Here is a 15,389-nt window from a genome sequence, read left to right as displayed (position 1 = left end):
CCTCTCTTTCTGCAAAGGCCAAACAAATAACAGGTTGCATAAAGAAGACTTTCAAAACAAGAGAAATAATGCCAGTTGTAACAGTATTCAAATCACTTGTACTCTCACTTGGGGTATTGTTTAGTGTTTGACATTTTTTTTTTTTCAAGGCTGGAGAGGTATCAGAGCTGGGAAAGGTACAGAGAAGGTTTACTGTCTGCATAAAACCAATAAAACATTTAAACTACTGGGAAAACCTCAGAGTACTTAGAATGTACTCTCCAGAGTGAAGAAGAAAGTGAGAGAGTGAAAGTGAGAGAGAGAGTGTGAGTGTCAGAGAGTGTGAGTGTCAGAGAGTGAGAGTGTGAGAGAGAGTGAGAGAGAGAGAGAGGGAGAGAGAGAGGGAGAGAGAGAGAGTGAGAGTGAGCATGAGAGAGTGAGAGAGAGCGAGAGTGACAGTGAGCGTGACAGAGTGAGCGTGACAGAGTGAGCGTGACAGAGTGAGCGTGACAGAGTGAGCGTGACAGAGTGAGCATGACAGAGTGAGCGTGACAGAGTGAGCGTGACAGAGTGAGCGTGACAGAGTGAGCGTGAGAGAGGGAGAGAATGAGAGAGGGAGAGAGTGAGAGAGGGAGAGAATGAGAGAGGGAGAGTGAGAGGGAGAGTGAGAGGGAGAGGGAGAGAGAGAGAGAGAGAGAGAGAGAGAGAGAGTGAGAGAGAGAGTGAGAGAGAGAGAGTGAGAGTGAGAGTGTGAGTGAGTGAGTTAGTGAGTTTGACTACCGCTCACTACTTTGTGATCATCAATATGGCTTCAGGAAAGGTTACTCTGCTGCTTATCTGTTGTTAAACCTCTCCACTAAATGACACCAGTCACTGGATGAATCCAAAGTCAGCTGTGTGGTAGCACTGGACATTGCTGGTGCTTTCGACCGGGTGTGGCACCAGGGCCTCTTAGCAGAATTGCAAGCTCTAGGAATTGCAGGCTCTACGCTATGTCTCCTCAGTGATTACCTTCATGGTAGACTCTAAGGGTAGTTCTCAGTGGAACAGAATCAGCAAGACATCCAAGTGGGGCAAGTGTTCCACAAGGAAACGTGCTGGGACCATTGTTATGGAATGTCTACTTCAATGACCTTCATCTCATCCCAGAATCCCATGCATATGCAGATGACTGTACACTGACATTCACTTATCCAAGAGAAGAAATGCCAGCTGCTCTAAGTTACATCAATCACCAGCTAAGAGCTATATCAGCTTGGGGAAACAGATGGCAAGTAACAACTGCACCTGAGAAAACACAAATGATGATGGTCTCTGGGCACCACGATGGTAATGCCGGTGCAGTAGTAAGTATGAATGGGAGAGTGTTGGTACCTGGGGAAGAAGTTGATATTCTTGGGGCGAAATTTAACTTCAAACTGACCATGAAGAAACACATTGTAAATCCTACGAACAAGGCAGCCAGGAAGCTTACAGCACTTCGCCATATCTTGCATCTGCTTGACAGTAGGGGTTACAAGAGTCTGTATGAGGCACAAGTATGCTCACACCTTGAGTATGCTCCACTTTCTTGGTTTGCCTGCCCCCCCCCCCTCTCATCTGCGACTGCTTGACAGAGCAGAGAACAGAGTAAAACGTCTCATCTCTTGCCTGACCCATCCTGGATAGATCTGTCATTTCAGCAGAGCCTTCAACACAGGAGGGATGTGGATGGCTTTACTGTTATGTACAAGGCCAATATTGTCAAAGTACCACACTTGGACCCACTTCGAGGACGACGAGAAGCAAGCTTCTATACCACAAGACGGGTAGAAAGCAGCAACTTCACTCTTTACCCTTCTCCAGAACATCACTTCATCTGAGATCATTTATTCCCAGGATGACTCGAGTATGGAACACATTCGTACAGCATTATGATGTCAATGAGATAGTCACTTGATCAAATGAAAATGCTGGCCCACAGATGGCTCCAACTTCATCCTGTTCCCTACTTGTATGTTTCATAACAATAAAAATACTTGTTTCTTTTGTAACAATAAGAATGCTTTCAAATGAGCTGATGTAGGTAACAACTCTTAGCTTGTCAATAAAGCTAGGGATCCTTAACCTAACCTTGTCAAGCCCTCTGTAAAAGAAAAAAAAAAGAAAAGACAGAGGCAGACCTGATAATATATACATTTTTTTTTTTTTCAACAAGTCGGCCGTCTCCCACCGAGGCAGGGTGACCCAAAAAAGAAAGAAAATCCCCAAAAAGAAAATACTTTCATCATTCAACACTTTCACCACACTCGCACATTATCGCTGTTTTTGCAGAGGTGCTCAGAATACAACAGTTTAGAAGCATACACATATAAAGATACGCAACTTATCCCTCCAAACTGCCAATATCCCAAACCCCTTCTTTAAAGTGCAGGCATTGTACTTCCCATTTCCAGGACCCAAGTCCGACTATATGAAAATAATCGGTTTCCCTGAATCCCTTCACTAAATATTACCCTGCTCACACTCCAACAGATCGTCAGGTCCCAAGTACCATTCGTCTCCATTCACTCCTATCTAACACGCTCACGCACGCTTGCTGGAAGTCCAAGCCCCTTGCCCATAAAACCTCCTTTACCCCCTCTCTCCAACCCTTTCGAGGACGACCCCTACCCCGCCTTCCTTCCCTTATAAATTTATGTGCTTTCCATGTCATTCTACTTTGATCCATTCTCTTTAAATGATCAAACCACCTCAACAACCCCTCTTCTGCCCTCTGACTAATACTTTTATAAACTCCACACCTTTTCCTAATTTCCACACTCCGAATTTTCTGCATAATATTTACACCACACATTGCCCTTAAACAGGACGTCTCCACTGCCTCCAACCGTCTCCTCGGCGCTGCATTTACCACCCAAGCTTCACACCCATATAAGAGCGTTGGTACTACTATACTTTCATACATTCCCTTCTTTGCCTCCATAGATAACGTTTTTTGACTCCACATATACCTCAACGCACCACTCACCTTTTTTCCCTCATCAATTCTATGATTAACCTCATCCTTCATAAATCCATCCGCCGACACGTCAACTCCCAAGTATCTGAAAACATTCACTTCTTCCATACTCCTCCCCAATTTGATATCCAATTTTTCTTTATCTGAATCATTTGACACCCTCATCACCTTACTCTTTTCTATGTTCACTTTCAACTTTCTATCTTTACACACATTCCCAAACTCATCCACTAACCTTTGCAATTTTTCTTTAGAGTCTCCCATAAGCACAGTATCATCAGTAAAAAGTAACTGTGTCAATTCCCATTTTGAATTTGATTCCCCAAAATTTAATCCCACCCCTCTCCCGAACACCCTAACATTTACAGTGGACCCCCGCATAACGATATTAATCCGTTCATGAGAGCTCATTGTTATGCGAAATTATCGTTATGCGAATGAATTTTCCCCATAAGAAATAATGGAAATCAAATTAATCCGTGCAAGACACCCAAAAGTATGAAAAAAAAATTTTTACCACATGAAATATACATTTTCCTACACACAAAGAGAAGGATACATGCACAGTAGTAGAGTAGTACATGCACAGTATATATTGTGCATGTACTAGTCTACTAAATGAAGAATAAATGACACTTACCTTTATTGAAGATGCAGCAATGACTGATGAGACACTGTGTCCTGGGAGTGCCTTTTCCTCCTGAGTACTGTAGGTCCTGTTTGGCATTTTCTTCCAGAACAGGCCTTATCACACTGTGTATGCCACTATGATTCTTAAATCTCTCAAACCAAGCTTTGCTGGCTTTAAATTCACCAATATGAGCACTAGTTCCAGGCGTTTTTCTCTGTTCACCTGGGTGTTAGTCGACTGGTGTGGGTTGCATCCTGGGTGACAAGATTAAGGACCCCAATGGAAATAAGTTAGACAGTCTTCGATGACACTGACTTTTTTGGGTTATCCTGGGTGGCTAACCCTCTGGGATTAATTGTTTCTTGGTATTCTCAATAAGCCACACCAACAACGGTGCTACAGCAGCAGCAGCAGCTGACAGTGCTACAGCAACAGCAGCAGCAGCTGACAGTGCTACAGCAGCAGCAGACGATGCTACAGTAGCAGCAGGCAGTACTACAGCAGCAGCAGCAGCAGACGGTACTACAGCAGCAGCAGCAGCAGACGGTACTACAGCAGCAGCAGCTGACAGTGGTACAGCAGCAGCAGCAGCTGACAGTGCTACAGCAGCAGCAGCAGCTGACAGTGCTACAGCAGCAGCAGACAATGCTACAGCAGCAGCAGACGGTACTACAACAGCAGCAGCAGCTGACGGTGGTACAGCAGCAGCAGCAGCTGACGGTGCTACAGCAGCAGCAGCAGCTGACAGTGCTACAGCAGCAGCAGCAGCTGACAGTGCAGCAGCAGCAGCAGCAGCTGACAGTGCTACAGCAGCAGCAGACGATGCTACAGCAGCAGCAGACGGTACTACAGCAGCAGCAGCAGCTGACGGTGGTACAGCAGCAGCAGCAGCTGACGGTGCTACAGCAGCAGCAGCAGCTGACAGTGCTACAGCGGCAGCAGCAGCTGACAGTGCAGCAGCAGCAGCAGCTGACAGTGCTACAGCAGCAGCAGCAGCTGACAGTGCAGCAGCAGCAGCAGCTGACAGTGCTACAGCAGCAGCAGCATCAGCAGTTGACCATGGTACCACAGTATTTCGATAATATTTCTCACCCTTTTTACCACAGGGGCCCATGGTCACTTATTTTGCAGATAAAATCACCAAAAACACTGTAATAATACGAAATGTTACGATTGTATGCTTGGATGTTACCGCGGAGGCTGGCTTGTAAACAATGCCACCGGCGGAACATGTGAGGCTGGCTCAGGCTGCACATTAGACGCGTCTCGGACGAGTAGTGTTGAGCGGGTTTTTTAGCGGTATGCGAGGCAAAGTCTAAGCGATAAAATGTACCGGTATGCGGATTTAACGTTATGTGATGCCAACGGTATGCGGGGGTCCACTGTACTTCCTTTACAACCCCATCTATAAATATATTAAACAACCATGGTGACATTACACATCCCTGTCTAAGACCTTCTTTTACCGGGAAGTAGTCTCCCTCTCTTCTACACACCCTAACCTTAGCCTCACTATCCTCATAAAAACTCTTTACAGCATTTAATAACTTACCACCTATTCCATATACTTGCAACATCTGCCACATTGCTCCTCTATCCACTTTATCATATGCCTTTTCTAAATCCATAAATGCAATAAAAACTTCCCTACCTTTATCTAAATACTGTTCACATATATGCTTCAATGTAAACACTTGATCTACACATCCCCTACCCACTCTGAAACCTCCTTGCTCATCCACAATCCTACATTCTGTCTTACCTCTAATTCTTTCAATTATAACCCTACTGTACACTTTTCCTGGTATACTCAGTAAACTTATTCCTCTATAATTTTTACAGTCTCTTTTGTCCCCTTTCCCTTTATATAAAGGGACTATACATGCTCTCTGCCAATCCCTAGGTACCTTCCTCTCTTTCATACATTTATTAAACAAAAGTACCAACCACTCCAACACTATATCCCCCCCTGCTTTTAACATTTCTGTCATGATCCCATCAGTTCCAGCTGCTTTACCCCCTTTCATTCTACGTAATATATACATGTACATGGAAAATACTTGATGGCTTGGTCCCAAATCTACATATTACTATAGCAGTGTACTGGGGTGGAAGATATGGGAGAAAGTGTAAAATAGGCTCAGCAAAAAGCAAAGGTACCATGGGTACACTAAGTAGAACACTGTCAGCATCTATGGTCCAGGTCTATTCAACCTGCTACCACCAATATCAGAAACATTGCCAGAACAGGTATAGAAGTTCTTAAGAGGAAAGTGGATCATTAATCACTTCAGCCAAGTGTAAAATCAGCTTGGCTATGATGGCTATGTGGACCAGTGGGCTGCCAACAGCAACAGCCTGGTTGATCAGCAGGCAACAGAAAAACCTGACCCCAGGCCAGGCTGTGTGGGCAGAAAAACTTTAGAAATCATTCTCAAGTATCATTTTCTTCTTAATGATTCCTAATTTTTTTATATAAATGATATGTTAGTACAGTGGAACCTTGGTTTTCATTTGCCCTGGTTATCGTCGAATTTGATTTTTGACGACTTTTTTTCGTCAAAATATTGTCCTAGTTTTTATTTGTCACCTTGGTTTTTGTCGGCCATCCCCAGTGCGTCCTCCTACCCACGCCTGCCCATGCTCACACAAAGTGTCAGTCTGGCTTTGTTTCTCGTGGAGTAAACATTACTCTGCGCATTCATACAAAACATTTTGTAATTTATTGTTTTTTGAGCTTGTTTATTGAATGCGACTGCTAAATAAGCCACCGTGGGGCCAAAGAAAGTTCAGAGTGCCAGCCTTTTGATAAAGAAGGTGAGAAACACGATCAAATTCAAGAAAGAACTTATAGAAAAATATGAAAGTGGTGTACGTGTGGTCGATCTCGCCAGGATGTATGGGTAGTCTTCATCAATGATCAGTTCCATCCTGGCAAAGAAAAAAGAAATCAAGGAAGCTGATGTTGCAAAAGGAGTAAATGTGCTAATGAAACAGAGATCACAAATAATAGAAGTTGTTGAGAAGTTGTTGTTGGTGTGGATAAACGAAAAACAGTTAGCGGGAGATAGTGATGTGGAGGCGATAATTTGCATAAAGGCAAGGCAGTTGCATGCGGATCTAGTAAAGAAAATGCCTGGAACGAGTGCTGCTGTTAGTGAATTTAAGGCCAGCAGAGGCTGGTTCGACAACTTCAAGAGGCAATCTGGCATACACAGTGTGTTAAGGTATGGTGAGACTGCAAGTTCAGACATACGTGCGGCCAAAGAATTTGTTCATGAGTTCAAGGGGTACGTAGAGGCTAAAGGATTCCTCCCCCAACAAGTGTTCAGTTGTGATGAAACAGGCCTCTTTTGGAAGAAAATGCCAAAGAGGACCTACATCACGCAGGAGGAAAAGGCCCTGCCAGGACACAAACCTATGTAGGATAGGCTAACTCTTTTGTTCTGTGGTAATGCTAGTGGGGATTTCAAAGTGAAACCTTTACTGGTGTTTAACCCTTTCAGGGTCCGTCCTGTAGATCAACGGCTTTACGTTGAGTGTCCAAACCGTAGATCTACGCCAAAATTCTAGCACCGTCAAATTTAGCGCGAAAATGCTCATAGGCCTACATGTGAGAGAACGGGTCTGCGTGGTGGGTGTGCGCCATAAACAAAAAATCTAGGCGCCCGCATAGCATTGTGGGAATGCCGCCTCAGTTACCCTTGTTCACCATGCCTCGTCGCAAGTCAGCTCTCACTCCCCGGAAAATTGGGACTCTCCTCTTCCTATCTGATAGTTCTGACACTGATGGAAGTGGAAATGAAGACGAATTCTACGGCTTTGATCAGTTAGTGACCGAAAAGAATGACCAGGATATCGATAATAGTGCAGAAAACCCTGACGATCCTCAACCTTCTACCTCTGGTGTGGGCACTCGTGACTCACGGTCGGTTGTTCCTCATCGCAACAGAAAACTAATATTTTCATGTGGCCAGGCCTCTGACTTCGGTAATGATGATGATAGTGACGTGGACTGTGATTTTATTGCGCTCGACGATCAATTGAGTAGTGATAGTGAGGAATCATATTCACCAGTGAAGCGTCGGTATGTTCGCCGCCGCATGCGCTCGGGTAGTGTACCCTATGCTGTGCCCAGGGGATGGAGTACATGCCGGAGTACATCCCGGAGTACATCCCGTGGCCCAACACCAGTTTTAGGTAGTGATAGTGAGGATGATGTGGCTACACTTGGCATGGATAGACCACAGGCATCAGTGGATGGTGTTAGTGGTGATGGTAGTGGCACCGCCATGCGTGACTCACCAGGCCACGCTGGGACCCACGCTGCTGACTCGTCAGTTCAAGGACAAAGCGGAGCGCCAGCCACCAGCCCACCACAACCACAACCACCCGCACAACCAGCCTATGATGTCCAGTATCCACCAGCAAACCGTATCTGGGATTGGCAGCAAAATCTCAATTTTGTTCCCAAGCCTCACCACTTTGATGATTCTCAAAGTGGAATTCTACCTACTTGTCCTCTTGGAACCACGGCCAATGAACTGGAATTCTTTGACCAGCCATTGATGGAAATTATTGTCAGGGAAAGTAATAAGTATTTTGAGTACACCATGGCAAATACGATCTTATCACCACAGTCAAGACTACACAGGTGGAAAGAGATGACTGTTGCAGAAATGTATTTGCTTTTTGCAACAATAATGCTTATGCCTCACGTCTATAAGCATAATATAAAAGCATACTGGTCCACAGATCGGCTAATTTCTACCCCGGTCTTCAGTGAAATCATACCAGTGAACAGGTTTGTCTTACTCTTACGTATGTTGCACTTCTCTGACAAAACCAGGCCTGACAGAAGTGACAGGTTATACAAGATTAGAAATGTTTTCATGTATCTCAAACAAAAGTTCAGCATATACTTTTATCCATTCAAGAATCTTGTAATTGACGAGTCTTTGATTTTGTTCAAAGGCTGACTGTCATTCAAGCAGTATATACCGAGCAAGAGGAAACGCTTTGGTATAAAACTGTTTGTACTCTGTGATTGTGACAGTGGCCTGGTGTTGGATATTGTTGTATACACGGGTAGTAAAACATTGAAAGATACCAAGATGTTATTGGGTATCTCAGGTGACGTAGTGAGAAACATGATGGCACCTTATCTTGGTAAGGGGTATACATTATATACCGATAACTGGTACACAAGCCCATTACTCAGTGATTTCATGCGAGTGAACAAGACAGATGTGTGTGGCACAGTGCGTTCTAATCCTAAACATATGCCCAGGCTCAACGCAGGTGCTCGTGGTGATGACGTGCAGGTGTTTACTGCCAATGACATCATGCCATTACGGAGGCATGACAAACGAGATGTCACATTGTTGACAACCATTCACCGTAATGAAATGCAAGACAGTGGCAAAGTTGATCGAGTGACTAATGAACGTATTCGAAAACCAGTGACATTGATTGATTATACACAAAACATGTGCTTGGTTGACAAATGTGACATGCAGATTGGTTTTGTTGACTGTGTTCATAAGAGTTACAAGTGGTACATGAAACTTTTCTTCCATCTCATGGACATTTCAATGCTCAATGCATATAATATGTACCAAATAAAGACTGGCAACAGACCACCGTATGGTGAATTTTGTTTGTCTGTTGTCAGACAACTCATAATGAAGTACCAGGTAACAACACCTGCTATACAACATGGTCCTCGAATTCCTCAGGGTATACCCAAGCGTTTGAGGAGGGAAGGTGATCATTTCATAATACAACTTCCTTCAACTCAGAAGAAATTTGCTCAGAAGAGATGCATCGTCTGTGCACAAACAAAAAGACGGCAACAAAGACGCAAAGACACTCGGTTTATGTGTGAGGAATGTAAGGTGCCTCTGTGCATGGTGCCTTGTTTCAAGGAGTTCCACAAGCTCCAGCAGTTCTAAAACCATGTCCAGTGATTGTAAATATGTAAATATATGATAGAACATTAGTATTATACAAGATTTGTGCATGTTTATTGTAATAAACAACAGTGGTAAACAATATGATAATAACTTTAGTGCAGTTATTGTGTTCAATACAGCAACATTAACACCCCTCCTTCAGAGTGCAGGCACTGTACTTCCCATCTTGAGTTTATATATATACATTATATACAGTATTGGTCTCTCAGGCCCCAAATGTTAGTAGGAATAGAAAAAAATTGGAAAAGAAAAGAAAAAACAACAAAAAACGCAAAATAATGTAATGCGCGTATGTGGAATTCGTCGATGTTGCCGCCACCACATCATTTTCGACAAACTTCTTGGCACTGTATCTCGGTAAGTACTGATCAGAATTTTTTTTTTTCTTATTACCTTCACAAAAATATGCTCTTTAATTCTGTAAGAAAAAATAATTTTTTTTTTTTTTTTTTCAAAATTTCTTGGACACTGGAGCACCACTTCAGATTTTGGCCTTGGACCCTGAAGTGGTTAACTCTGAAAAACCCTGAGTGTTCAAGAAAAACAATGTCATGAAGAGTATATTGTGTGTGATGTGGAAGGCTAACAATAAGGCATGGTCACAAGGCTACTTTTCATTGAGTGGGTCATTGAAGTGTTTGGCCCAAGTGTGAAGAATTACCTCCTGGAAAATAAATTACCACTCAAGTGCCTCCTGTTAATGGATAATGCTTCTGCTCATCCTCCAGACTTGGAAGACCAATTGTTTGAGGAGTTTAGTTTCATTACAGTGAAATTCTTGCCCCCTAATATCACTCCTCTCATCCAGCCAATGGACCAGCAGGCCATTTCAAACTTCAGGAAACTCTACACCAAAGCAGTGTTTCAAAGGTGCTTTGAAGTGACCTCAGACACTGAATTGACCCTAAGAGAGTTCTGGAGGAATCACTTCAATATCCTCAGTTGCATAAGCCTTATAGATAAGGCTTGGCAGGAAGTGACTTCCAGGACGATGAACTCTGCTTGGAGAAAATTGTGGCCAGAATGTGTCCAAGAGAAGGATTTTGAAGGATTTGAGGCTGGCCCTGACAACCCTGCGCCTGTTGTGGAATCTATTGTGGCATTGGGGAAGTCCATGGGGTTGGATGTGAGTGGCAAGGATGTGGAAGAGTTGGTGGAGGACCACAGGGAAGAGCTAACCACTGAAGAGCTGCAAGATCTTCAACTGGAACAGGAACAGATTGCAGCTGAGGAAATTGCTTCTGAAGAGGAGGAAGAGAGAGGGGAGAATGTGCCTTCTTCAGTGATCAAGGACATTTGTGCAAAGTGGAGTGAGGTGCAAAGTTTTGTGGAGAATTATCACCCTAACAAAACTGTTGCAAGCCTTGTCTTCAACATGTTCAATGACAATGCCTTGTCCCATTTTAGGCAAATCTTAGAGACGCCAGAAACAGAGCTCTCTGGACAGATTTTTTGTGCGACAGGGGTACAGTGACTCTCAAGCTGGTCCTAGTGCCAGTAAAAGATAAAGAAGGAAAGTAACCCCAGATAGGGCTTTGATACCTGAAGACCTTATGGAAGGGGATTTCCCTTCCAAACAATAAATTCTTCCATATGCCAACAAGAGTCTTCAATAAAGGTATGTAATAGTGATTTAAATGTTAATTTATCAATTAAAGTTAGTCATTTATATTTATTTCTCATTGTTTTCTGTATGTAAAACTATATTTATTCTCTCTAAAATGTGTTTTTTTTTAATTCTTTTGGGTGTCTGGAATGGATTAATTGGATTTACATTATTTCTTATGGGAAATATTGCTTTAGTTTTCATCAAATTTGGTTTTCGTCCGACTCTCTAGAACTAATTAAAAACGAAAACCAAGGTTCCACTGTATATTGTTTGTTCTTCACAGATATATGCGAGGATGCAGAACTGAGAGAAAGAATCATGCAACTCATCAGTGAACAGGAGACAAAGAGGCTTCATGACCAAACAAGAAGGGTGAGACGTTTGAAGATTTTTATATTATTAACTTTTACTTTCTCATGCATAAATGTACATCATTGATGCACAGTACCCTTAAATATGCTGTAAGTGGTAAATTCTGGCCTAGACTTGAGGTAAAGCAAACCTCTGAACTCATGTTTAGCTTAAAATAATAATTTTTAAGGCTTTTTAGGGTTGTTTTATGGTTTTATTGGCTGTTTCTGGGTATCAGTGTATAGAATGAAGAACATACTAAAGAAGTACAGAGGATTTTTGTTGATTTCAGACCAGGCAATTTTCCTGATAAAAAGGGATTGGGCCTCTGGCCCACTCCCAGTCTATTTTATGGGTTTTAATTAGGTCTGCTACAATTATTGGGACAGCCTTAACTACGACCAATGATTTTTTGTTATATTGTATTAATCCGAGAAATGGGGTAAAACTTTGATATTTTGGGTGATGATGGATTCAGTATGGAGGTCAAGTATTACATAGGCTTGGGGATGTGATTAATGAACAGAGAAAATTATTTGCTTACAATGGACCCTCCCTTTTCGTTGGGCTCTGTTTTTGCTCATTTCCGTTTTCGCAGATTTTTTCCGTAAAATTATTGGCTCCGTTTTCACTGCTTTCCTTTGTTCTTGTCAGTGTGTAATAAAGTTGGTAGAATTACCGACAATATGTAAAGTAAAAGGACACAAGTGCAACTAATGTGACATTTATAGTGGCAACGTTTCGCTCTCCAGGAGCTTTATCAAGCCATTACAAACAATACATGGACACAGGGTATATAAAGGCTCAGAGTGAGGTGCAATACTAGTGAGGTAACATTTCGATGTTCACTAGTAGTAGTAGTAGTAGTAGTAGTGACAAAAGTAATACAATATGAAATAGCAATTGATTCGTACAAGAGTAAAAGGATATAAAAGCTATTACTTGGGTAACATAAAAATAGGTTGGACAAATATAGACTGGAAAGAGGCAGCTTGTTTCAGTGTTCACTCTCTGTAATGTGCTTTGTGTAGTATAACAGGAGAGACTATGTGATGGCAGGGTTTACTGTTTTCAGGAGGAATCTTGCTAAGACTTCGGAGATGGTGAAGCTGCCGTTGATTTGTTTAATTGTATTCGAAACAGCGATCAGTGCTGATTCGAGGCACTTGCGTCTGCGGAAATTAGTTTCTTTGATCACTAATTGGGTGTCTCTGAATTTCATGAGATGATTGGTGGAATTTCAACGCCTGTGTACAACACCAAAATTCCACCAATCATCTCAACCTATTTTTATGTTACCCAAGTAATAGCTTTTACATCCTTTTACTCTTGTACGAATCAATTGCTCTATCATATTGTATTACCTTTGTCACTACTACTACTACTACTACCACTAGTGAACATCGAAATGTTACCTCACTAGTATTGCACCTCACTCTGAGCCTTTATATACCCTCTGTGTCCATGTATTGTTTGTAACGGCTTGATAAAGCTCCTGGAGAGCGAAACGTTGCCACTATAAATGTCACATTAGTTGCACTTGTGTCCTTTTTCTTGTCAGTGGTATGGTAAAAATGTTGGCTCCGTTTCCGTTGCTTTCCTCCATTCTCGTTGGTGGTATGGTACATGTCCGAGTGTGCAGCACACACAACCTCCCACACACGCATTCTGAGGAGGCAGTGTCGCTTTGTTTCTCGGTGAGTGAACATTAATCCTTTCAGGGTCCAGAGGCCAAATTTCAAAGTGCACACCAGTGTCCAAAAATTTTCAAAAAATAATTTTGTTATTTTTTCTCATGAAATGGTAGAGAATCTTTTTCTGAAAGTAATAAAACAAAAAAATCCGAAATTTGATGGAAAATTAACGAAATTATTCTCTTGCGAATTTTGATGTGTCAGCGATATTTACACATTGGCGATTTTGCCGACTTTGAGTCCCATTTTAGGCCAATTACCTTATTCCAGTCGACCAAATTCTTAGCTATTTCACTAGTATTACTTCTATTCTATTGACTGAGCACAAGAAATCACCAGCTCAGCTGTTTCAACTACAAAATAAAGTGATTGGAAATTGGTAATTTGGCCAATTTAGTGCAGAGTTCAAAATATTCCAATTTCAAAATAGGGTCCAGAATAAACAATGCAGAATTCCTGGCACTAAACTAACATTTCCTCTGTTCATTAGTTATGTTTTCAGGCTTTACAAGTGAATTTCATTTTGATTTTTAATTGTACCTCTGTATGTGTGCACATAATGAATTTTTATTCAAACCAAAAAATAGAAGATTTACTGTCATGCAATATTGTAATAATTGTATAAATAATATCAGCACATTTGTGAACGTATATTAGACCCACCAGCTGGTGTGTATTAGATGTGTGAGGTCATTTGTTTACTCTTGAACATCAGCAAAAATTTAACATTTCCGTTACTTGAGCTCAGTTTCAAGCCATTTTCAGTACTAAAACCAATCAAAATCATTATTTCTGTAATATGTCTTCCATTCTATCAAATGAGACCAAGAAATCGCAAATACAGCTATAAAAACATACAGAAAAACAATGCAAAGTTGCTGTTTTAATCGAAAATTATGGTCTCGTTTTTTTTTCTCTCATTATGCACTGTGTGCTGCAGGATTTGTTTTATGTGGTGCACACATACCACATGGATGTATTCCCTCATATCTAGGCCCAAATTTACCACTCACAGCTTATCAGAGTGAGCTGAGCTCATGGAGTAGATCTACGGTTTGGACCCTCAACATAATGCCATAGATCTATGGCATGGACCCTGAAAGGGTTAACCTACGAGGCCATAGGAAACATTTTGTAATAATTCATTGTTTTTTGCACTTGTTTATTCTGTGTGACTGCTAAATAAGCCACCATGGGCCCAGAGAAAGTTGCTAGTGACAGCCTGTTGATAAAGAAGGTGAGAAACACGATGGAATTCAAGAAAAAACTCGTAGCAGAGTACGTACCAAAGTGGAGGAGGAAGAGAGAGGGGAGAATGTGCCTTCTTTAGTGATTCAGTAATTCTACGATATGTACGATACTAAAGCAGCAGGAGTCGATAAAAGCTATAGCGCCAGCCTGCGATGAAGTGTAGCATTAATGGTGTAGCACGTAAGTTAAGCGATTAAGTGATAGAAAAAGGAAGACACGAAACTGACTCCTCCAATGTTATTGGAGGTATACAGGGTCACTGACAAACATATGCCACCCTGCCTATCTTCCACCACCCTAAACCAATGCCAGCATCTCTAAGGTACAATAAGTGTAAATATTTCTTATTTATAAATTAAACTGAAGGAGGGGTGTTAATGTTGCAGTTTAAAAACTGTAGTGTAAAGCACCCTTCTGGCAAGACAGTGATGGAGTGAATGATGGTGAAAGTTTTTCTTTTTCGGGCCACCCTGCCTTGGTGGGAATCGGCCAGTGTGATAATATAATAATATAAAATATAAATTACATACATTGTTTGTGTGAATAGTGTTGGTGGCTTCTGCTGCGGCCTCCACTACCACTAATATATAAACCCAACAACAACGCCACCACCACTTACTCCCCATATACATAATGACATATTTTATTTATTCTAGAGTATATATCATGTTTCTATGTTTTTAATATTGTTTATTATGTCATATTAGATGAATTGTAATAGATAAATAAGCTGTGGAATATAGTTCTTCTCTATAAATATATATTTTTTTTATACTTTTAGATGTCTGAAACGGATTAATTGGATTTACATTATTTCTTATAGGGAAAATGGTTTCAGTTTTAGTCAATTTCACATTTTGTCAGACTCTCTGGAACGAATTAAAGATGAAAAGGGAGG

The 15,389-nt window shown here is 41.6% G+C and overlaps 1 protein-coding gene across 5 annotated transcripts in view; it reads left to right on the top strand.

Moving 5' to 3' along the window:
* LOC128689610 (protein phosphatase 1 regulatory subunit 16A) overlaps nucleotides 1-15,389 on the top strand; it is a 232,031-nt gene that overhangs the window by 123,987 nt on the left and 92,655 nt on the right. For all 5 annotated transcript variants that reach the window (XM_070087483.1, XM_070087481.1, XM_070087482.1 and 2 more), the window contains exon 7: nucleotides 11,479-11,567. In XM_070087483.1, coding sequence (XP_069943584.1) covers nucleotides 11,479-11,567 — 89 coding nt within the window. The remainder of the gene's footprint in view (nucleotides 1-11,478; nucleotides 11,568-15,389) is intronic.

Source organism: Cherax quadricarinatus, chromosome 22 (assembly GCF_038502225.1).
Source record: "Cherax quadricarinatus isolate ZL_2023a chromosome 22, ASM3850222v1, whole genome shotgun sequence".
Taxonomy (NCBI): domain Eukaryota; kingdom Metazoa; phylum Arthropoda; class Malacostraca; order Decapoda; family Parastacidae; genus Cherax; species Cherax quadricarinatus.
Note: the sequence above shows the minus strand (reverse complement) of the source record. Positions and strands in the feature narration are given on the sequence as shown.